At 38.8% G+C, this 21,146-nt stretch overlaps 1 protein-coding gene across 1 annotated transcript in view; it reads right to left on the bottom strand.

Annotated features, from left to right (window-relative positions):
* LOC145799845 (uncharacterized) overlaps window positions 1-10,950 on the bottom strand; it is a 49,409-nt gene extending 38,459 nt beyond the window's left edge. The window contains exons 1-3 of the mRNA XM_082889474.1: window positions 10,843-10,950; window positions 10,406-10,747; window positions 10,225-10,308 (exon numbers count right to left, since the gene is read on the bottom strand). Of these exons, the coding sequence (XP_082745600.1) occupies window positions 10,225-10,308; window positions 10,406-10,747; window positions 10,843-10,899 (483 nt within the window). The 5' untranslated portion in view covers window positions 10,900-10,950. The remainder of the gene's footprint in view (window positions 1-10,224; window positions 10,309-10,405; window positions 10,748-10,842) is intronic.
* Between the last annotated feature and the right edge of the window lie 10,196 nt (window positions 10,951-21,146).

The following is a 21,146-nucleotide window of genomic DNA, read 5'->3' as shown; positions in this document are numbered from 1 at the left end:
CTGAGTGCTCAGGAATTCTAGTGATAAGACCGTGTGTTCAAAACATAAGCAGAATGCAAGAAAAATTCATAATACGTTACAGAAAAGGTAGGAATGAAGTAAATACCTCTCGTGCCTCGTGGGAGAGATGATACTCAGGCTCCCGCAGGAGGAGATCCCCGGGTGCTCGCGCGTCGAACTCGGTGAAATGATGAAAAAACAGCCCGCGGGAGAACATGTACTGGTGGATCATACCTCTCGGGTATAAAGGGGCGGACCCTCGGAGGTAGAGACATGATGTCAGGCTTGCCTTCGGCGCCTGGAGAACCTCCGCCGTGGGGAAATTGACCCGCCATTTCAAGAAATCTGCAAAAAGGGGCAAAAATGAGCAAAAATTGGAAAAAGTCAACAAAAGTCATCCCTCAAGAAGTGAAAAAGTCAACAATAGTCAACTCCCGAGAAAATCTTCCAAATAATGAGACAAACTCACCTCAATTGGCGAAAATGAGAAAAGAAGCCCCGAAACCAAAATTTAATCGGTTCAAAGTGCTTGAAACTGAAAGATTTCGCGAAAACAACTTGCATGGGACATTGGAAAACGTGTATGGAGCCTAGATCTGAGGGAGAAAATGGTTTGGGAAGGTAGAGAGGAGGATTTCGGAGCTGCAAAAGTGAGCTCAAAGTGTTTGGGTGGATGTATTTAAAGAAAAGAGGCTAAAAGGACAAAATTGCCCCCGGATTAGGCAAAGTGGCCGGCCGGCCACTTTTTCTGGCAGGCCGGCCATTTACTTTTCAATAACTAGCCGGCCACATCCCTCTCCCAATAAAACTGGCCGGTGGTGTTGCCCACATGCCCTCCAAGGTCCCTGCAAATTTTGAGGAAGATTGGAGTCCCCGAGACCTGAAAAAGTACAAGAGAAGTGCACTTTCTGTCGCGAAATCGCTCCGCCGGAACTTCAGCTTCAACGTCCAATGCATGTCTCATTGTTTACTCATCCAAAGTGAGGTATATCCTTCTGAACATGTTGTAACCTCTCCGGGAGGTGGACCGGAGGTCGCGATCGAGTCACCCTCGCCGAAACGTGCGTTTCTTCCCGCATTGCGATGCACTTTTCTGTCAATACCATGGTTGTCTGCATTCGACATCACATTGAACATATGTTGTTAGATATGTTGTGCTTGTTGAGGTTCTTTATTTTGCAGGCACGATATTGTATGTACGGTTCATTTGAAGCTAGTGCGACCAGACGAATCGCGCAGGTATCGTATCTTCTCCGTGTGAGACATGGCGAGGATTGAATGACTCTCTGCATCCTTAACTGCATGAAATGTAGTTGTTGCTTTGCATTCTTGCTTAAAACTATTGCATCTGTTTGCGAATACTTACTTCATTACAGCTTGCTACATTTTCACGATCATTGAGTTACCTTCGGCTTCTTGCATTGTCAATTGCATTTTGCCCCCGCCTGCGGGCATGCCTGTGGGCACATCTGTGTTATTTTGTATGTTTGTCTAAGTCTTCGGCCTGTCAAAAATGGGTCGTCTCTGGGCTTTGACATTCACTCCCGTCATTTTTGACTTTTGAGTTCTTTCAAAGAGGGGCAACTGTAGACACCCCATTTTTGACCGACCTTGAGACTCAGATGTCACCAGTTGAGCGCTCGGTGATACTGCATATTGTGCTCATTCAGAAGTTTCAGAGTCTTGGCTACGAGCCTTGCCTCCGGACTTCTGAACTCTTTCATGTTTTGCCTCGGTTTGTGAACCAGGCTCTGTTTTCTCTGTTTTCTCTTGGCGAAGGGAGGGAAAGGTCTCGTAGATCATCTCTCAGTGGCCATAGGCTACGTTTCGTGGTTGTAGGCCATTTTGCCCGTTTGGAGTTCGGTTTCTTGTTTTTCAGAGCCGTTGGCCGTGTGCCTCGGTTCGGGACCGCTTAACCACCTCCATTTGCTCTGATTTTTGGCATATTTCTTATTTGCTCCCTTTTGAGGGACACTGTGGTCCGAGAGACCAACTTCGTGATCGAACATCACTCCTGGTGCCTAACAGCCAGTTTTTGGGGCCTCGAACTGCGTGTTTCAGCCCCCGAACCTTCATTCTGCATTGGTTTTGGTTCATTTTTGGCAGGGACCTCTGTTTCATTGTTAAGAAGGCCGTAGAAGGGTGGGAGGCCAGTAATTGTTCTGTCAGCCAACTTTATCCCTTCATCGCCCTCCGTCGCCTGATTTTCCTCACTTCAGAGCCAATGTTGACCATCCTTGGGCCTTTTTCTTAAACCCCAAACCACATATTTGTGATATACACATCTGGGAGGCCACCAATTTTTGGTGGCCGGCCAGTAATTGTTGTTGACCCTTTTGAATCCCTTTGAAAAGTGGGTTGTTCTCTTTCCCGGTTCACTATCTCCAGTTTTTAACCACAGGGTTGTGTTGTGCACACATGGGAGGCCCTCTTTCTGTGGTGGCCGGCCACTAATTCACTTGAACCTTTTCACCCCTAGCCGGCCGGCCATGGGAAGTAGCCGGCCGGCCACCTGCAACCTGGATAAGCAGCCGGCCATGATCCTTACATCAGCTACAGTGCAGATATGCATCTCTTTTCCCCCCAGATTCTGTATCCGGGGGGGCTGCATTTTGGAGGGAAACTTGGCATGTTTTCCCTCCATTTTCCCCGCCTTTTTCCCCCCTTTTTTTGCCTATATAACAGAGGCTCCAGCACTGATATTAGGGTTGGAAAATTTTGCCTCAAGCCCTTGGCATTATATCTCTCTCCCTCTCTACTCCAAGCTCAAAACCTTCCAAGTCCTATACCCCTTTTCATACCACCACCAAGCCCCACCCTTCCATCCTCCATTCCAGCAGCTGGAGGTTGTTCTTCAAGGCCTAGGAGTGCTGCAACTCAAGCCAAAAGGGTGCCAAAGTTTAGTCTACAAGGGTAAGCTCTATTTCCCTCCTTTTGGTCCATATCTTGCATCCTTTCTAAGCCATACTTGCTTGCTGTTTTGGACTCCGACCCTAACTGGAGTTAGGCTTATTTTGAGCTCCTTTTCACTTTTGTTTGAGGGCCTCTCACTGTTTGAGGCCTCCTTGTTGCACTTGCTTCATTATCCCTCTTGTATGCATATTCCTTGTGTAGTATTTTTGGCCTATGTATAAACTGTTTTGAGCTCTGTCATGAATTGAAAAGTGGCTTATTTTGAGCCCTTCTTCAACATTTTTGAAGGGCTCATTGCTGTTTGAGGCTTCTATCTTCCACTTGCCTTTATATCTCTATTTTGGCTCCATTTTTGCATGATTTGTTAGCCTCTTTTGCTTCTGTTTTTGGGTTCTACTCCGAACCACAAATGGCCTTATTTTGACCCCATATTCATGTTTCATTAAGGGTCTTTCATGGTTTGAGGCATCCTTTATATACTTTGTGTTATATTTCTCTTTTTGGCCTTATTTTGCATAGCACTTTGAGCATTCTTGCATACTGTTTTGGGTCTGGCCATCAACTGTAAAGTGCATTTTTTTTGGCCCCTCTTCAATATTGTTGAAGGGCCCCTTTGTGTTTAAGGCCAGCAACCACCACTTGCTTCTTTATCCGTCTTTTGACCCATTTCTTGCATAAGAGCTTAGCCATACCTGTGTTGGTTTTTGTGGTTTGCCATAAACTGTAAAATATCATATTTTGGGCCCCTCTACAACATTGTTGAAGGGCCCTAATTTGTTTGGAGTCAGGAGCTGTGAGTTGCTTCTTTATCTCACATTTAGGGCCATTTTGCATGCTAGTTTTTCCCTATTTGTGTTTGTTGTTTGGCCTTGCTTAGAACTGTAAACATGCTTGTTTTGAGGCTGCCTTGAATTTGTCTTTACATTCCATGTTCAAATAATGCTTGTTTTGTATAGCCATAGGCCAATGCATAGGCCTAGTTTTGCATTTCGGTTTCATTCCATGCATCGGGAGCCATGCTTTTATGATTCAGGACTATTTTGGGGCATATTTTAGTACTGTAATTTTCATGTTTGCATACCATGTTTCATGCATTGCCATGTCTTGTTAGAGTGGCATTTGGTGCCTTAGGTTCGGTCCTCGGTTTGCGTGCATGTGTGCACGCATTCCGAGTTATCTCATTTTCATCTCATGGCCTCTTATGCGAGTGTGGCTGAGGTCCGCTTGTGTTAGTGTAAGTCCATTTATGCATTATGTATGCCATTTTATTTCATAGCATTGCGTATGCTAGGTTGTATGTTAGCGCATTGTGTATGCCAGGTTACCTCGTGCATTGTGTATGCCATTTTCATAGCATTGTGCATGCTAGGTTGTATATTAGTTGCATTTCATACATATCATGCATATTGCATTGTGCTTGGGATAGGAATTAGCCCAAGCACGGGAAACGAGGTACGTTTCGTACTCCGAGTGACGGAACGTGTCTCAATTCCCCAGTCACCGACACTCCGGATTATCCATGATGGAGTTAGGTTTTTGTTTTGTTTTCATGCGCATTCATTCCATATTGAGTTGTGCAATTCGACTCCTCGGCCATCATGCATCGAGATGTGTGATTGGTGGCACGAGGATCGAGGCATGCATACATTTGTGAAAATACATTGCTATGCCCCTTTCCTGCTCTCTGTTGCAGCAAATCAAGAATTAGCAACCTTCTGGAGCTTGGCGCGCTTTCCAAGAATAATTGTAAAACAGAGGCTAATCGGGGCATCCCAATGGATTTCCGCGCAAGGCAGCCCAGACATGCATCATCCATCATCTGAAGAAGAGTCAAGGTAGTCCCTGGCTTACATGCCAGCTTATAGCTTTTCTTAGTTAATTTGTAAATTAATTAGGAATTTGTTTATATTCGGACTGTATTATTCGGACTGTATTATTTGGACTATACTATTTATTCAGACCCTCTGCGCGAGGACACAACTGTAATAAGTGTGCGTGTGTGTGTTGTATGTCTTCCAACCCCACGTCTTTCTCCCTTTTATTTATCTGCTTATGATGGTTAGATTAGGGCATATTTCAATTAGCATACAATATGACAGCTTGTTTGCATCATTCATCTGTTTTGCATGCACTGGGCTCGGCGCATCATACTAACTGCATTTGTATTTCAATTTCAAAGTTGAATACTTGTTAGCTGTTGCATCTCATATGCCATGTTTAGAATAGCCGAGCCTGCTATAGTTGCACTTTGCATGTGTTGCATTAGGCACTTCTGTATAATTAGGATCATGCATGGATTTCTAATTAGCTTCTTTTTTGGCTTGGAGTACTTGGTAAGTTTTATGCTTTAGCATCCTTGCATGCGTGTGAGTGACTGCCATGAATAGCATGCTTACCATGAGGCTATTTGCTTATGTGATATAACTGCCTGAATGCCTGTGGGTGAAGGTTGGGTTATTTGGATTGGAACAAATCATCAACTGTGAGTTTTAAGCCCATTAGATAGTGGCAAAACCATCTTTTCTTAAGCCCACCTGAGGATGGCAAAATCTGCATTTTAAGCCTACTTGCGAGTAGCAAACGATCTTTCAAATAAACAAACATGAAATGTTTTGTTCCAATTCAGGCGATCCAGTCTATACTTGTATGCTGTGCGCATCACATAGTAAATCTAGGCTAATAACCGGAATAAGAACACATAATGTTTTCAAAAATAGATATCATGGTTAGTAGAGGCCGATCTTTGATCGGGCGAGTGGGGGTGCTCACGAAGTGACCTTCTCCAGTCGTACCCAAGTTCCCGAGCCGAGGCAACTTTGGTGATGACAGACACCTGGCCTTAGGCAAACGAGTTAGGGTTTCCTAAATTTTCCAAAATAAAATATTTAGGTGGCGACTCTGTATCTGGCAAAGCAGTCCATGTTTGGCACTACTTTTCTAGAAATCTGTTTTCTCAAAAACGATTTGCCGGATTTGGACTCTTTGGTTCAGATTAAGAACCGTGACAATTTGAGAGTCCTGAGCTGTAGTGACCCCAAATGAACAGAACGGGAGCTCACCCTCCCGGGGCGTTCGGGGACGTCTACAGTATGTCAAACATTTCAGTTTATTGGCTTTTCTTTACAATGTACCTCAAATAACAGATAATGAACTGTATTTACTGCTATTTGCAGATCATTTGGCAGCCGTGGGCCTCGTTGTAGATAAACCAAAGTCTTCGAAATTAGAGTTGTAGAAGACCCAAAACAACGAACCAAATTAGCTTCACCAAAATAACCAAATATTCACCAACTTGTTACACACAAAACCAGTGCACCAACTTGAATATACACCCAAGAATCAAAGCACCCAATATCAATGTTTGGCTGGCGCTCCACTCATCTTCGGGAAAAACAAATATAATTAGGCCACTGCTATCTCCCTTCGGAAAACAAAGCCATATATATATATATATGATTCTTGAGTTTTGTTATCAAACTCTAATTGTATTCAAATTGAATTAGGTGTCTAAAAATTAGATATAATATATTAAAATATATTATACCCAAACCAAACCAAACCAAACCAAATTAAATTTTTTTTTCTAAAATCAATTGGGTCTCAAACTCCAATAAAGAGATATACCTAACAATTAGTAACAGATTGAATCAAGACTGCTCTCCCTGCCAAGGAAAGCACACCAGTTTCCCAACCAATCAACTTACTTTGAAGCTTCTCCAAAATGGAGTCGACATGATTTTTACTAACCCTGGTGTGAAGCAAGGGAACTCCAAGGTATTTCCCCAAATTTTGGGTCAATGGAATACCACACAGATTGCTCAAATCTTTAGCTCTCCTCCTTTCAATGTTAGGATAAATAAACATGTTGGATTTGTGAACGTCCACTCTAAGCCCAGAGATTTTACTAAACTCATTTAGCACTTCCAAAATGATGGTGCAGTTTGCACTGTCAACTTTAGCAAACAAAGATCAAATCATCCACAAAGAATAAGCGTAAAATAATGGGCCCAGTTTTTGACATTTTGAGACCCATCCATTCTTTTTTCTCCATCAGTGATAATCACTTAGCATTGAAGTCCACATCATTCTGACTTTTGGGCACTACAAAAAAAAGTGTTTTTTGCGACGGCGTTTTGGTCCGTGCGCCGTCTCTAATACTTTTTGCGACGGTAATTTGGCTTTTTGTGACGGCAAGTGGGGGTCGCGACAAAGGGGGTTACAAAAGGGCTTTAGCGACGGTAAGTGCCGTCGCCATTGTTTTTTGCGACGGGAGACTGCCTTTTTTGCGATCGCAATATTCTGTCGCCAATAATGGAAGAAAATATGAGTTTTTGCGATGGCACAATATTTCCGTCGCTAAAAAAGGTTTTTTGAGACGGCAAGAATGCCGTCGCTAAAAGTGTCGTAGCTGATACTATTGCCGACGGCAGCCTGAGTCGTCGCTAAAGGTTTTATTTTCAATTACATTGCGTAGCTTTTGCAACAGTATGGCCTCCGTTGCAAAAGCCTCGTAAATTTTTTTTGCGACGGGTTGCTATGCCGTCTCAAAAAAAAAAAAAATAAAATAAAATAAAACCTGTTGGTTTATTTTAAAAAAATTAAAATAAAAACCTGCTGTTAAAAAAAAAAAAACCTGTTGTCAAATAAAAACCTGTTATTTTATTTTAAAAAAATTAAAATAACCTGTGTTAAATGAAAATAACTATAAAAAAATCCAAAAATTACATAATAATATAAATACATACATAAACAAAAGTTGACAAATAATGAAAATTCATAATGTTGTTACATTCATAACAATACAGAAATAAAAATTCATAACAATAAAAATTATGCCACTACATAATGTCGCATACTACATACATAATGTTGTTCACAAATTTAAATAACATAAATCAAAATCAAAACCAAAAGTTTTCGTCTTGATTCTTTCGTGGGTTACAAAAACAAAAGTTGGTCATAATCTTTATACGCCCGCATTCCACAAGAAGCAAACTGCTACTCAGGAAATATCTGAAAAAAAACAAGATAAAAATAATTAATAACCATATAATGGTGTTAATATTTTAATTACAGAAAAATATAAAAAAAAAATTGACTACTATATAATCAGAAAGATAGTTTAGTAAATAATTTTGACTAGACCGAAATCCGACTCTAACTCCCAAACCGGGAACCCGATTCGAGCCCCGTTTTCTCCCACAAGTCTCTCGTGCCTAGGCGGTCGCGTGTGCCAAGTTTCGTGCTAAACCGACGCCGTTTGGTGATTTTGGAGCATTAACGCCTCAAATTCAAGTTTCTTAAGGAACTAGTTTGCCTAAAGTGAAATCCGGCTCTAACTCCCAAACCGGGAACCCGATTCGAGCCCCGTCTTCTCCCACAAGTCTCTCGTGCCTAGGCGGTCGCATGTGCCAAGTTTCGTGCTAAACCGACGTCGTTTGGTGATTTTGGAGCATTAACGCCTCGAATTCAAGTTTCTTAAGGAAGTAGTTTGCCTAAAGTGAAATCCGACTCTAACTCCCAAACCGGGAACCCGATTCGAGCCCTGTCTTCTCCCACAAGTCTCTCGTGCCTAGGCGGTCACGTGTGCCAAGTTTCGTGCTAAACCGACGTCGTTTGGTGATTTTGGAGCATTAACGCCTCGAATTCAAGTTTCTTAAGGAACTAGTTTGCCTAAAGTGAAATCCGGCTGTAACTCCCAAACCGGGAACCCGATTCGAGCCCCGTCTTCTCCCACAAGTCTCTCGTGCCTAGGCGGTAGCGTGTGCCAATTTTCGTGCTCAACCGACGCTGTTTGGTGATTTTGGGGCGTTAACACCTCGAATTCAAGTTTCTTAAGGAAGTAGTTTACCTAAAGTGAAATCCGGCTCTAACTCCCAAACCGGGAACCCGATTCGAGCCCCGTCTTCTCCCACTAGTCTCTCGTGCCTAGGCGGTCGCGTGTGCCAAGTTTCGTGCTAAACTGACGTCGTTTGGTGATTTTGGAGCATTAACGCCTCGAATTCAAGTTTCTTAAGGAACTAGTTTGCCTAAAGTGAAATCCGGCTCTAATTCCCAAACCGGGAACCCGATTCGAGCCCCGTCTTCTCCCACAAGTCTCTCGTGCCTAGGCGGTCGCGTGTGCCAAGTTTCGTGCTCAACCGACGCCGTTTGGTGATTTTGGGGCGTTAACACCTCGAATTCAAGTTTTTTAAGGAAGTAGTTTACCTAAAGTGAAATCCGGCTCTAACTCCCAAACTGGGAACCCGATTCTAGCCCCGTCTTCTCCCACAGGTCTCTCGTGCCTAGGCGGTCGCATGTGCCAAGTTTCGTACTAAACCGACGTCGTTTGGTGATTTTTGAGCATTAACGCCTCGAATTCAAGTTTCTTAAGGAACTAGTTTGCCTAAAGTGAAATCCGGCTCTAACTCCCAAATCGGGAACCCGATTCGAGCCCCGTGTTCTCCCACAAGTCTCTCGTGCCTAGGCGGTCGCGTGTGCCAAGTTTCGTGCTAAACCGACGTCGTTTTGTGATTTTGGAGCATTAACGTCTCGAATTCAAGTTTCTTAATGAACTAGTTTGCCTAAAGTGAAATCCGGCTCTAACTCCCAAACCGAGAACCCGATTCGAGCCCCGTCTTCTCCCACTAGTCTCTCGTGCCTAGGCGGTCGTGTGTGCCAAGTTTTGTGCTCAACCGACGCCGTTTGGTGATTTTGAGGCGTTAACACCTCGAATTCAAGTTTCTTATGGAAGTAGTTTACCTAAAGTGAAATTCGGCTCTAACTCCCAAACCGGGAACCCGATTCGAGCCCCGTCTTCTCCCACAGGTCTCTCGTGCCTAGGCGGTCGCGTGTGCCAAGTTTCGTGCTAAACCGACGTCGTTTGGTGATTTTTGAGCATTAACGCCTCGAATTCAAGTTTCTTAAGGAACTAGTTTGCCTAAAGTGAAATCCGGCTCTAACTCTCAAACCGGGAACCCGATTCGAGCCCCGTCTTCTCCCACAAGTCTCTCGTGCCTAGGCGGTCGCGTGTGCCAAGTTTCGTGCTCAACCGACGCCGTTTGTTGATTTTGGGATGTTAACACCTCGAATTCAAGTTTCTTAAGGAAGTAGTTTACCTAAAGTGAAATCCGGCTCTAACTCCCAAACCGAGAACCTGATTCGAGCCCCGTCTTCTCCTACAAGTCTCTCGTGCCTAGGTGGTCGTGTGTGCCAAGTTTTGTACTAAATCCGGCTCTAACTAGTCCCGTCTTCTCCCACAAGTCTCTTAACTGAGAATGTAAAGAATGCAAAGATACATTTTAGCTTAGAATGCAAAGATACATTTTATACCTGATCTTCTGGTGGTGGTGTATATGGATTCTCGTCTTCTGCAGATTCCCTAAATGCCCAGTGGCCACTCGATGCATCAGGAACCTATGTTAGTCAATGCATAATGTGTTAATCATATTCAAATTTTATACATAATCTTGACTGACAATTGAACTATCAAACAATTTCATTTATATGGAACCTGTCTGTTGGGATCTACACTCGCCCCCTGTGACACAAGGGCCATCATCTCAGCTCTCATCTGCTGTAAATGTGTAGAGAACTCTGCTCGCAGCTCCTCCTTCAACTCATCCCTTAGCTCTGCACGAACCTGCTGTGTGATCTGATCAATAGTCGATGGCTGGGGTGTTGACTGTGATGGCCCAGCACCATCTTTATACACCGCTCTCTGAGGCACAATTCTCCCGTATGTGCGACAATATCCATGTCCGTCATGACCTATCAACTCATGGAAAATGGCATTCCTAGCCTCCAAAGTCCGACCATCCTCAGGTAGCATAGAGAGTTGACGATTAAACTCATCCTGTATTGAATAAGACATACAAGTATATGCCAAATTAAGATGGTTGACACACAAAAAATAAACTTTAAATACAATCAAAGGTGTTTGGAAACTACCAAGGTCTGAATAACCTCTGGGTCATCTCCTCTACGTGTCATAAGCCAAGCATTCATCTTATCAGTAGACTCCCCCTTACTGGTAATCTACATTTTTTTAGAAATATGAAAATTAGAATCCAAATAATTTGCAAATATACAATGTTTATTTATATACAAAAATAAAACAATAAAATGTAAACCTCATGTTGTATCTGAGAGAAAGTAGTACGCCCTATGGTATGAGCTATGCCGTGAGCTCGCCGAATTTTTAGCGTTCCTACTTGCAATTTTCTATAACAGGTTCAACAAATGTAAGTATCTGTCTCTCTAACAGGTAGAAGCCATTAATGCTATCAAGATGGAGCTTCCTTGTTGAATCAACACACTTCTTCAATATAGAAAAAAAACCTAGAGCAATCAAGAGCATTTAATATACTTCATTTATACTTCCACTTTCATATCTGTGAGCTTCCACTTTTACAATTCATATTTTAAGAGAGAATATTTGTAAAAGATGACAGTTGTACCTCTTATTCTCGTTCTTTATTTTTTGAGTGAAATACTTATACCTCAGCATCGGAAGTGCGCCAATACTCCACAAGTTGTTCCCACTGGCTTGGCACAATGTGCATAGGAACATCATCCTTCAGATTAGGATCAGAACTTCTAGGCTTGAAATACTTAGCCTTAATCTTGTTCTTGTGATCCTTCCATATGTTGTTGCAGTTTTTCATGCAGATTGGCTTATACTCCTCTGGACATATATTCAAATTGTCCTATAAAACACAATTTCAAAGTTTAAGGCAAAGTATAACACAAATTTGGAAATCGAATTTGTGGAAAAAAATATACTTTTACCTTCACATCCTTCCAGATAGCATCAACAATATCATCAGGCACATTGTTCCAGTCAAGAAAAGTAAGAAGAACAATGTTACCATTCCACACAATAATGCCAAGTTGAGTAGTTAACTTAGCCACGTTATCCCCTATTGGATAGTAATTTTCATCAAATTGTATGTCCAGCTTTTTACAAGTACCCCACTCTTTAATGCCCTTGGCACATCCTCTACCACGTCTAATCGAGGTTGATGAAGAACTAACATGATCTAATCGAGGTTGATGAAGAACTAACATGACCTGCGAGATACAACAACAATAAACAATATGCAATGGTAATAAACAAATGCAAATTTAAATAACGTGAATACAAATCATATCAAATAAACCTGAGGTGGGCTGTGAAGAAGTTGAAGGGTCTGCAAAATACAATGAGAATAAACAAGTTATATATAATGAGCATAAATAAATGTATGTGTAAATAATTTTCATACAAATCAAAGCAAATTTATATACCTGCAGATGGCTCATAAGCTGATGATGATAGCTTCTGTGGTGCCACTGATGGTGGACGCACCGATGGTAGGCGCGGAGGCTGAGTACATGGTAGCTGTTGTGGTGCCACTGATGGTGGTCGATATGGTGGTACTAATGGCCCCTCAGATGGTGGTGGCACTAATGGCCCCTCCGATGGTGGCCGATGTGATGCCTCCTCTGATGGTGGTGCTACTAATGTCCTGTTATGTAGCACATCAGATATCATGCGCCGGGGATGATCAGGCTTCCTCTTCCTTCCCATAATAATCTGCAAGCAATATAACACTAATTGACATTAGAAACATAGACAATGGTTTGTCATCAACTACAATATGACATTAATTGAACTAATACAATTACGAAGACAAAATAAATTAAGAAATTGATGATTAACTACAACCTTGGCCTTAATTGAATTACTAATGTTGATTAAATATCAGCCTATTTGAACATAAACTGTTTCCCCTTCTGCGGCTTCCCTCACCCAACCAACTTCTTCATCACGAAGCATTACATTTTCTTCCAATTGTTGGCTCATGTATGACTCGATTTGTGGATCAGTCGAACTCATGTCAAATAAACCTCTTTGAGACATCTTCACCACGACTTGCCAGTCTGGTTGTAACGGGTCTACAACATACTAAACTTGCTTTGCTTGGGACGCCAAGATGAAAGGTTCATTGGTAATTCGCTCATCTCGGTACAACAAATGATTGAAGTTCACCAACGTGAAATTGAAGACATCTTCTTTCTTTCCGTGAATGTTGTCAATCCAATCACACTTAAACAACACATGTTTCTTCTCATTGGAATATCGAATCTCAACAATATCTGTCAATTGTCCATAATAGTACACAGACCCCACACGAGGATTCTTGTCTTTTCGACTAGCATAACTTATGGTATCTGCCTTCAAAGCTACACCACAATTTTGTGTGGCTCGACGATCATCCATGGCCTTTACTCGATACCGAAACCCATTCAGTATATACCCGTTGAACGTCCTTGCCAGGTTATGAGGACCATTTGCCAATAGAATAATCTCTTCATAAAATATGACATCAGTAGTCCTTCGCAAAGTTTGGACCTATTTAACACGAAAATGTAAAATTTGAAATGTAGATCGACTTAAGTAACTAGAATCTATAGAGTTAAATACATACATGTTCCTTGAACCAAATGTGAAAAGTTTCAAAATGTTCACGCCGAAGTTGATGATCGTCGACACGAGGCATTTTGAGCTTAAGTACTTCAAGGTGTTTGCTGTGTAGATTGAAATTTTAGCAATACAAAAAATTTAGTTGAAAATTCAATAAAACATAATAAAATATTGAGTGAGTGACTTAACCTACTTTATGAAAGGTTAAACCGCGCTTGTATTGAATAAGATGTACCGATGAGCTTGTACCCAAGAAGTATTATCAAGATAAAAGCTTGTGTTTTCACCAATAGCATGACCCAAATTATCAGCACCACTATAGTTCCTCACGGGTCGACTAGATTTGGTTTCCACATCATTGAGATATTGTGCACAAAAATTCATGCATTCTTCCATAAGATATCCTTTAGCAATTGATCCTTCAGGATGAGCTCTATTACGCACGTATTGCTTCAAAGTAAGGAGATACCTCTCAATTAGATACATCCATCGAAACTGAATCGATCCACCCAATAAGGCTTCATCAGCTAGATGTATAGGCAAGTGCTCCATTATATCAAAAAAACTCGGAGGAAATATTTTCTCTAGATGACAAAGTGTTATAGCGATACGATCTTGAATATATTGCAAATCCGTCGCACGATTCACTTTCGAACACAACTGTCTAAAGAAATTGCTCAATTCAATCAAGGGTTCAATTACATTCTTTGGTAACGATCTTCGAATAGCCAATGGAATAAGTTGTTGCATCAGAATATGACTATCGTGGCTCTTAAGACCCCCAATGCTTCTATCATGTAAGCGCACACGACGTGATATATTGGATGAATACCCGTCAGGAACTCTTACTTCCTTCAACACTTTCAAGAACAAATCTTTCTCATCCTTGGTCATCGTGAATTATGCTGGTGGTAAATAGGCTTTATTCGACCCTCTTAACTGTAAATGTAGGGGTTTTCTAATATTCATATATTGTAAATCACGCCGAGCATTAACACCATCCTTCAATTTTCCTGCAACCCCTAATATTGTCCACAACACATTGTCACAAACATTCTTCTCTATATGCATCACATCGAGGTTGTGTCTTATTAGATTGTGCTCCCAATATGGCAATTCATAAAAGATAGTCTTTTTCTTCCAACTATGGATGCGATGTCCAGCTTTCTCCTTCTCTACTTGTCTCCTATGCCTCTCCTTAAGGTCATCCCTCTTGTATTGGGTTAAAATACCTTCAGATTCTAATTGTAGCAACATCTCAGTTCCAGACAACAATTTTGGTTTGAGTCTAACTTCCCGACTATCATCAAATGATACTTTATCCTTCCAAAATTTATGGCCAGTATGTAAAAATCTTCGGTGACCCAAGTACGATTGTTTCCTACTATGCTTCAACCAACACGATGTAGTTTGCTTATTGCAATAAGGACATGCATATTTGCCTTTAGTGCTCCATCCTGACAAGTTTACATATGCAGGAAAATCACTAATTGTCCATAGTAAAGCTGCATGCATTTGAAACATTTGATTTGTTGATGCATCAAATGTTGACACACCTTCATTCCATAGTTCTTTCAACTCCTCAATCAACGGTTGCATATACACATCAATCTTGTCACCAGGTCCTTTCAGGCCGTCAATAAGCACAGATAAAATTAGAAATGGTTGCTTCATGCACATCCATGGTGACAAGTTATATGGAATGAGCACAACAGGCCAAGTGCTATGAACTATGTTCATCGTCCTGAATGGGTTAAAACCATTAGATGCTAAGCCAAGCCTTACACTTCGGCAATCATTACTAAAGTCAATATTCCGATGGTCAAAATCTTTCCATGCAAGGGAGTCAGCAGGATGCCTGAAGACACCATCATTAGTTCGTTCCTCTGCATGCCATCTCATGAACTTGGCCGTCTTGGATGACATAAACAACCTCTGCAACCTTGGCTTTAAAGGAAAATACCTCATCTGTTTTGTAGCTATTTGTTTGCCACCTTTGTTAGGACCATTTAAACCACCATCACCATTTGATTTCCATCTAGAACTATTGCATATGACACATTTATCAAGATTGGCGTCCTCGTTTCGAAACAACATGCAACTGTTTGGACATGCATCCCACGTCTCATACATGAAGCCCAAATCTGTTGTGACCTTTTGAGCTTTATAATATGAGTCCGGGAGTTTCACACCCAACGGGAACGCGTCATTCAATAACTCAAGTAACATGTCAACAGACTTGTCTGTCCACTGATTAAGCACTTTCAAATGTAAAAGTCGAACAATGAATGACAAAGATGTAAACTTCTGACAACCCGGATACAATTCACTTTGTGCATCTTGAAGAAGTTTGAAATACTTTGCAGTCTCTGCATTTGGACCGAGCTGGGGTTCAGATGCATGGGGATCAGGCCCCTGTGGTTCATCACCCTCAACACTTGTACCGGCATGTGGATTTCCCATAGCCCCTTGTATCATTCCAATCATATCATCCCCAATGTCTAAATTACTTAATGTTTTATTCTCTCGATTACTATGCAGAGATACGTAAGATTCTCCATGATTAATCCAATGTTTGTATTTTTTAAAAAAACCATTCAAAATCAGATGCTCCCGTACACCCTCTCGTACAAAATAGTATCGATTCTCACACTTCCTACACGGACAACTGATCATCGAACCTTCAACCGTATTGGTGTAGGCAAACACAAGGAATTCATCAATCCCATTAATGTATTCGCTCGACATCCTATTTGGCAAATCAATCCAACTCTTATCCATCATCTGTACACATAAATAAAAAATGCTACCTATAATCTTTTTCCTTTTTTTTACTCCAAAATGAAAGTGAGCAGATCTCATTTACATTTATAAATGTGGACCTCATTATTTTGTGTCAACAGTTATGATTCGGACCTCACAAAATATCACCCCCACAATCACTACTCACTTCTGATTGGTCCAAGTAAGAAAAAAATAAAAAATAAAAAATAAAAAACAATACAAACACATAATTGATCTACATCACTATGGGGGTGGTGAGAGTCTCCCTAAAAGGGGGTCCCAAACATTTTTCTTGTGTCTATAAGTGAAAAATACAGATAAAAAATGTGATTATATGTAATATTGCTCAATCAAAAAAAATACAGTTTCCTCACCTCCTATTGATTGTTAAAAATAAAAATGAAAAATGAAAAATGAAAATAAAGAGATGGTCATAAAGAGTTGGAGTACAAATGCATTTCAACAGATATCGCACCAACTTAATAGGTGTCTGGTTGTTTTAAATGTTTTTATTTTTCTTAGTTTTGATATGGACTTTAACTGGGTTTGGCGCAACAAGAACTATAATGATATAAAGAAGAGAATGGGACAATGAGACTTTGTAAACCACACTCAACACCACCCCACTCCATATGATGGTAAAGTTTGTGGATGTGATAAAATTTAAAAGCAAGTACATTTTCAAGTGGAGAGGACATGTGAACCAGTAAATAGTGTCTCTAGTTACTGTATAAATCTCTATATATCTCCATATATATATGCACAATGCAACAAAAGGGATGCCCAGCTAGAGAGATGAGAGAGAAGCCATGAATGATAAGGATGCTTCTTTAGGACTACTCTGTTAAAGTGGGGATGTTCTTTATCTTTTTTTGTTTTTTGGATTCTACACTTGCAAGTTAAGAAAACAGAAAGGTGATCTAGTATCATTTAATTGGCAGAGAAAACAACAAAACCATGTGAGATTTTTACAAGAAATATATATATATATATATATATTCGTATATAGTTATATAATTGGAGGATTTAATCTTAGCTAGTCGAGACTGTTTGACACTATACTTGGATCATGAATTTTGGTAGTAATTTAAAAACAAAAAGAAAGAAAAAAAAAAAAAGAAGGTGAGTTTACATTTCATCCTCTTTTTCTTTTTTCCTTTATCAAATCTCGATCCCAACACAGTTTAATTGTAATACAAAATTTGGGTAGAATTTACATTTGAAAGAACTTGCAAGGGAATAGTAGTTAGTGCACAAATTTACATTTGAAAAGAAATTTACATTACATATGAGATAACAATGGAAAATTATTGGATGCTCCTGGAGGGTTGGTTACTTTGTCCTCACAAACAATTACATGACCCTTTTTATTCTTAAACTATCAATTTAAATAATTATTCCTTGTAACTATGGACAATGCTATGATACACACCCTTTTGAGAAACTAATTATTTTAAAAATATTCAATAAAACACAAAATATAGCTAATTGTAATAAAACTATGTATCCCTAGAAACAACTAAGTTAAGCTATTACATGCACAATTATTTGAGTGTCGGCAAGTACATATTTTTTCAAAAATATGAACACAATTAATAATTTGAAATAAAATAAAATAAAATAAATAATTTAAGGGACGTAATTATTGAAATTGATAGTTCAAACCATAAGTGATACAAGAATATCATAATTTAAGAAACAAAATGAGTTTTTCACGATTATGTTATTTGTTCCCCTAAGCTAAATTTGTAATTCTTTGATTGATTTTATATTAGGGTAATGAGAAATAAAATCATGTAATTAAATGAAACATGTCAAACATCATAATAGAGTAAAATTCACATAAGTTGGTGAAAGCCTAAAGGGGGACATTAAAGTTTCAACCATGATATGAGTGCAAAGCAGGTATCAAACACAACATAATACACTTCCATTCAAAACTTAACGTAACATAACACCTCTTTGATAGTAATGTATCAATGGGTTGTCTTTTCATTTGGACGAGCTATTTAAGACCATCTTGCATATCCACACTGTCATGTCAAAGCCTTTTTGGAGCCATCTCATTGGTCCATCTGTCTTTTGTAGTCTATATGTTAAGTCGGCATGATCTAATTGTTTCATCGCATCGATGTCTATGGACCTAGTTATGCATTTTTTTTTTGACATTTTTTTATTATAGTTAAGATAATTTACGATTTAAAAATAATATATATTTTTATGACAATATTATATATTTTATGGTTAAAAAATTTTAATAAAAAAATATATAATATTATTACAAAATATATAATTTTATATTTAAATTATAAATTATTGTAACTCTATTAGAAAATTAAGTAATAGTTGTCTTTCATTTTGGGCTTCTGTTGCCTGCTTAAACAATTAGGCAGATTTTGGTTTGGTATAGTAACATTGGAGATCTAAATTAGTTTTGGTAGCTGTCATGTTGGTAAAGAATCAAAACCCTAAGTTCTGAGATTGTGATTTGTGATTATGTCTAATTCCAATTACAAGCATATGGATGGCAACACAACAACAATACTCAACAAGCTAAGAGTAATTTTAATCAAGTCACACAAGGAAAAAAATCGATTTAGATCTAAGCTTAGCCATCAATAATCTGGACATAAATGATTTTAACGTGAAAAACAATTCCTAGATGGAATACTTCAATTGTGATTATCAAAAAACTATGAGCCAAGAGGCTAAAGCAAATATACATTCATCTATATATATATATATATATATATACAGAGAGAGAGAGAAAGAGAGAGAGAGAGAGAGAGCATACGCAGAGAGAGCCGTTGTCGTCGTCGGACCAACCAGAGCCGTTGTCGTCGCCGCCGCACCGCCGCACCACCGCTACAGAGAGCCGTTCGCCTTCGTAGGTCGTTTGAGGAATTTGGGGGAAAAAAAATGTTTCGAAGAATTAGGGATTTGGCTGAAATCATCGAGCGGCAAGATGAAAGGGAAGGGCGGGGCTAATTTTTTTTTTTTTTTACTTTTTGCGACGGTTCGTTTTACACCGTCGCCAATGGTTGCTAATTACATCATAAAACGGCGCCGTTTTAATAAGCCCCTTTTTGTGACGGAAGTTTGCCGTCGCAAATGGCCACTGTTTGCGACAGCAAACATATGCCGTCTCAAAACTAATATTTTTTGCGACGGTAAAAAACGCCGTCGCAAATAATTCGGCATTTACTAACTATCCGCGTGGTTTTATTACCGACGGGACAAACGCCATCGCTAACGCCTTTATTTGCGACGGTATAAGTTGCCGTTGCAAAAAATCATTTTTTGCGACGGGAGGCGCGCCGTCGCTATTGCTTCCGTGTTGTTTGACCCCTTTTCTTGTAGTGGGGTTAAAAAACATTTCATCATTTTGAAAATGAAATGAGAAAATTGTGTACAAGTCACGAATCACCACTAATTTGGGGTTATTGTAAGTTCTTTTAAACTAAAATTTAATAATATCAGAAAGTAAAAGTTAAAAGTATTAGTTTTTTAATTTTTAAATAATTAATTTTTTAAATTTATTTAAGTTATTTCTGTCTAATAAATTATAAGTAGAAATTACATTAAACAATCTGACACATATTCCGAAATTAAAATAAATCATAATCACCTTTTAAAATTTATACCAAACAACCCCAATGTCACGACATGTAACGCATATTAAAATGGAGAAAAAATTACAAAAAAATAAAAAATTCTCAAAATTTGACATTTGGAATAGAATAAACTTTAAGTTTTTTATTTTATCAATTTAAACTCTAATTTTTTGATTTATTTTTTATCTAAATCATTTTTCTATTTTCGTTAAGTAAAACTAACAGAAAAATAGTATTTTAATCATTAAAATTAACAAAAATGGTATTTTAGAAATTTATGAAATGGAATTTTAAACATTTTATACACACCTACATTGAGTTTAGGGATGCAACTTGAGCAGGTTTGGGCGGATTGAGAGGTTATTCAAGCTCAACTCAAGTTGTACTAGAAGCTGCTCAGTCCGTCCAAATCTGAATTGTAACCCGAGATTGTCTGCTAAAACCCGATCCAAGCTAAGTCCGAATTGCTTGAGTTGCCCAAATTATTCGAATTATACAAAAAATTGAGTTTTTTTTTTGAAAAAAAAAATTGTGCAACTAACTTAATTAATTGGTTAAAATTGCACTCTATTAACAAATTTTTTCCTTTTTTTGTAAAATTATTAATAACATTAAATCAAATAATTTATATAATGTAATAGATATGAGAATTAAATAACAAATGTGTCGCTATGATGGCATTTATAATTTCTGAGTGATAAAAGAAAAAAAAAAGATTTTGTATTGTGTTTATAATATATATTCAATATGATTTAACAATTTAAATTCTTTTAACATCATCTAATAATGACTAATAATTTACATATACATTTAATATATTTTATATATTTACATTTATATAATTCGGATTTCAGGTTGTTTGAGTTGTTTAGTGTCTTCGCTCAAATCTGCTCAAATTTAATTCAGATTTTTGAATTTTTATCCAAACCCAAAAATATTTTGCCCAAGCCCTAAAACAAAATCGGGTTGAGCTTGTGTTGATTGAATTGAGCCCACCCAAGTTGTACCTAAATTGAATTTAATGACTAAAATACTCTTTTGAGAGTTTATAAATTAAAGATAAGTGATTTAAAATGAAATATAATTATAATTATATTGCAAGTAAGAAAATAAGCAAAAACCCATGGGACATTTTAGTGATGTATCCATCTCTACTATTATTAAGTGATACTCGACTTAGTGTCCAAACCTTTTCTTTATTCCACGTGATAGATTTTTGTATTTAAAAAAAAAATTACACAAAAAGGTAGATAAGGTTTGAACCAAAACTTTCAGTTTCATTAAGAAGACTCTTATCACGTAACCATACATATTACAATATTTATTTTTTATTTTTTTTATTTATTTAAATTACACATGTGTTTTATGTGTCACCCCTAATGTTACAT

The sequence above is a fragment of the Camellia sinensis genome, chromosome 9, assembly GCF_055761805.1.
Source record: "Camellia sinensis isolate YWXY chromosome 9, ASM5576180v1, whole genome shotgun sequence".
In the NCBI taxonomy this organism is placed as follows: Eukaryota; Viridiplantae; Streptophyta; class Magnoliopsida; order Ericales; family Theaceae; genus Camellia; species Camellia sinensis.
This window is presented reverse-complemented; position numbering and strand designations above follow the sequence as displayed.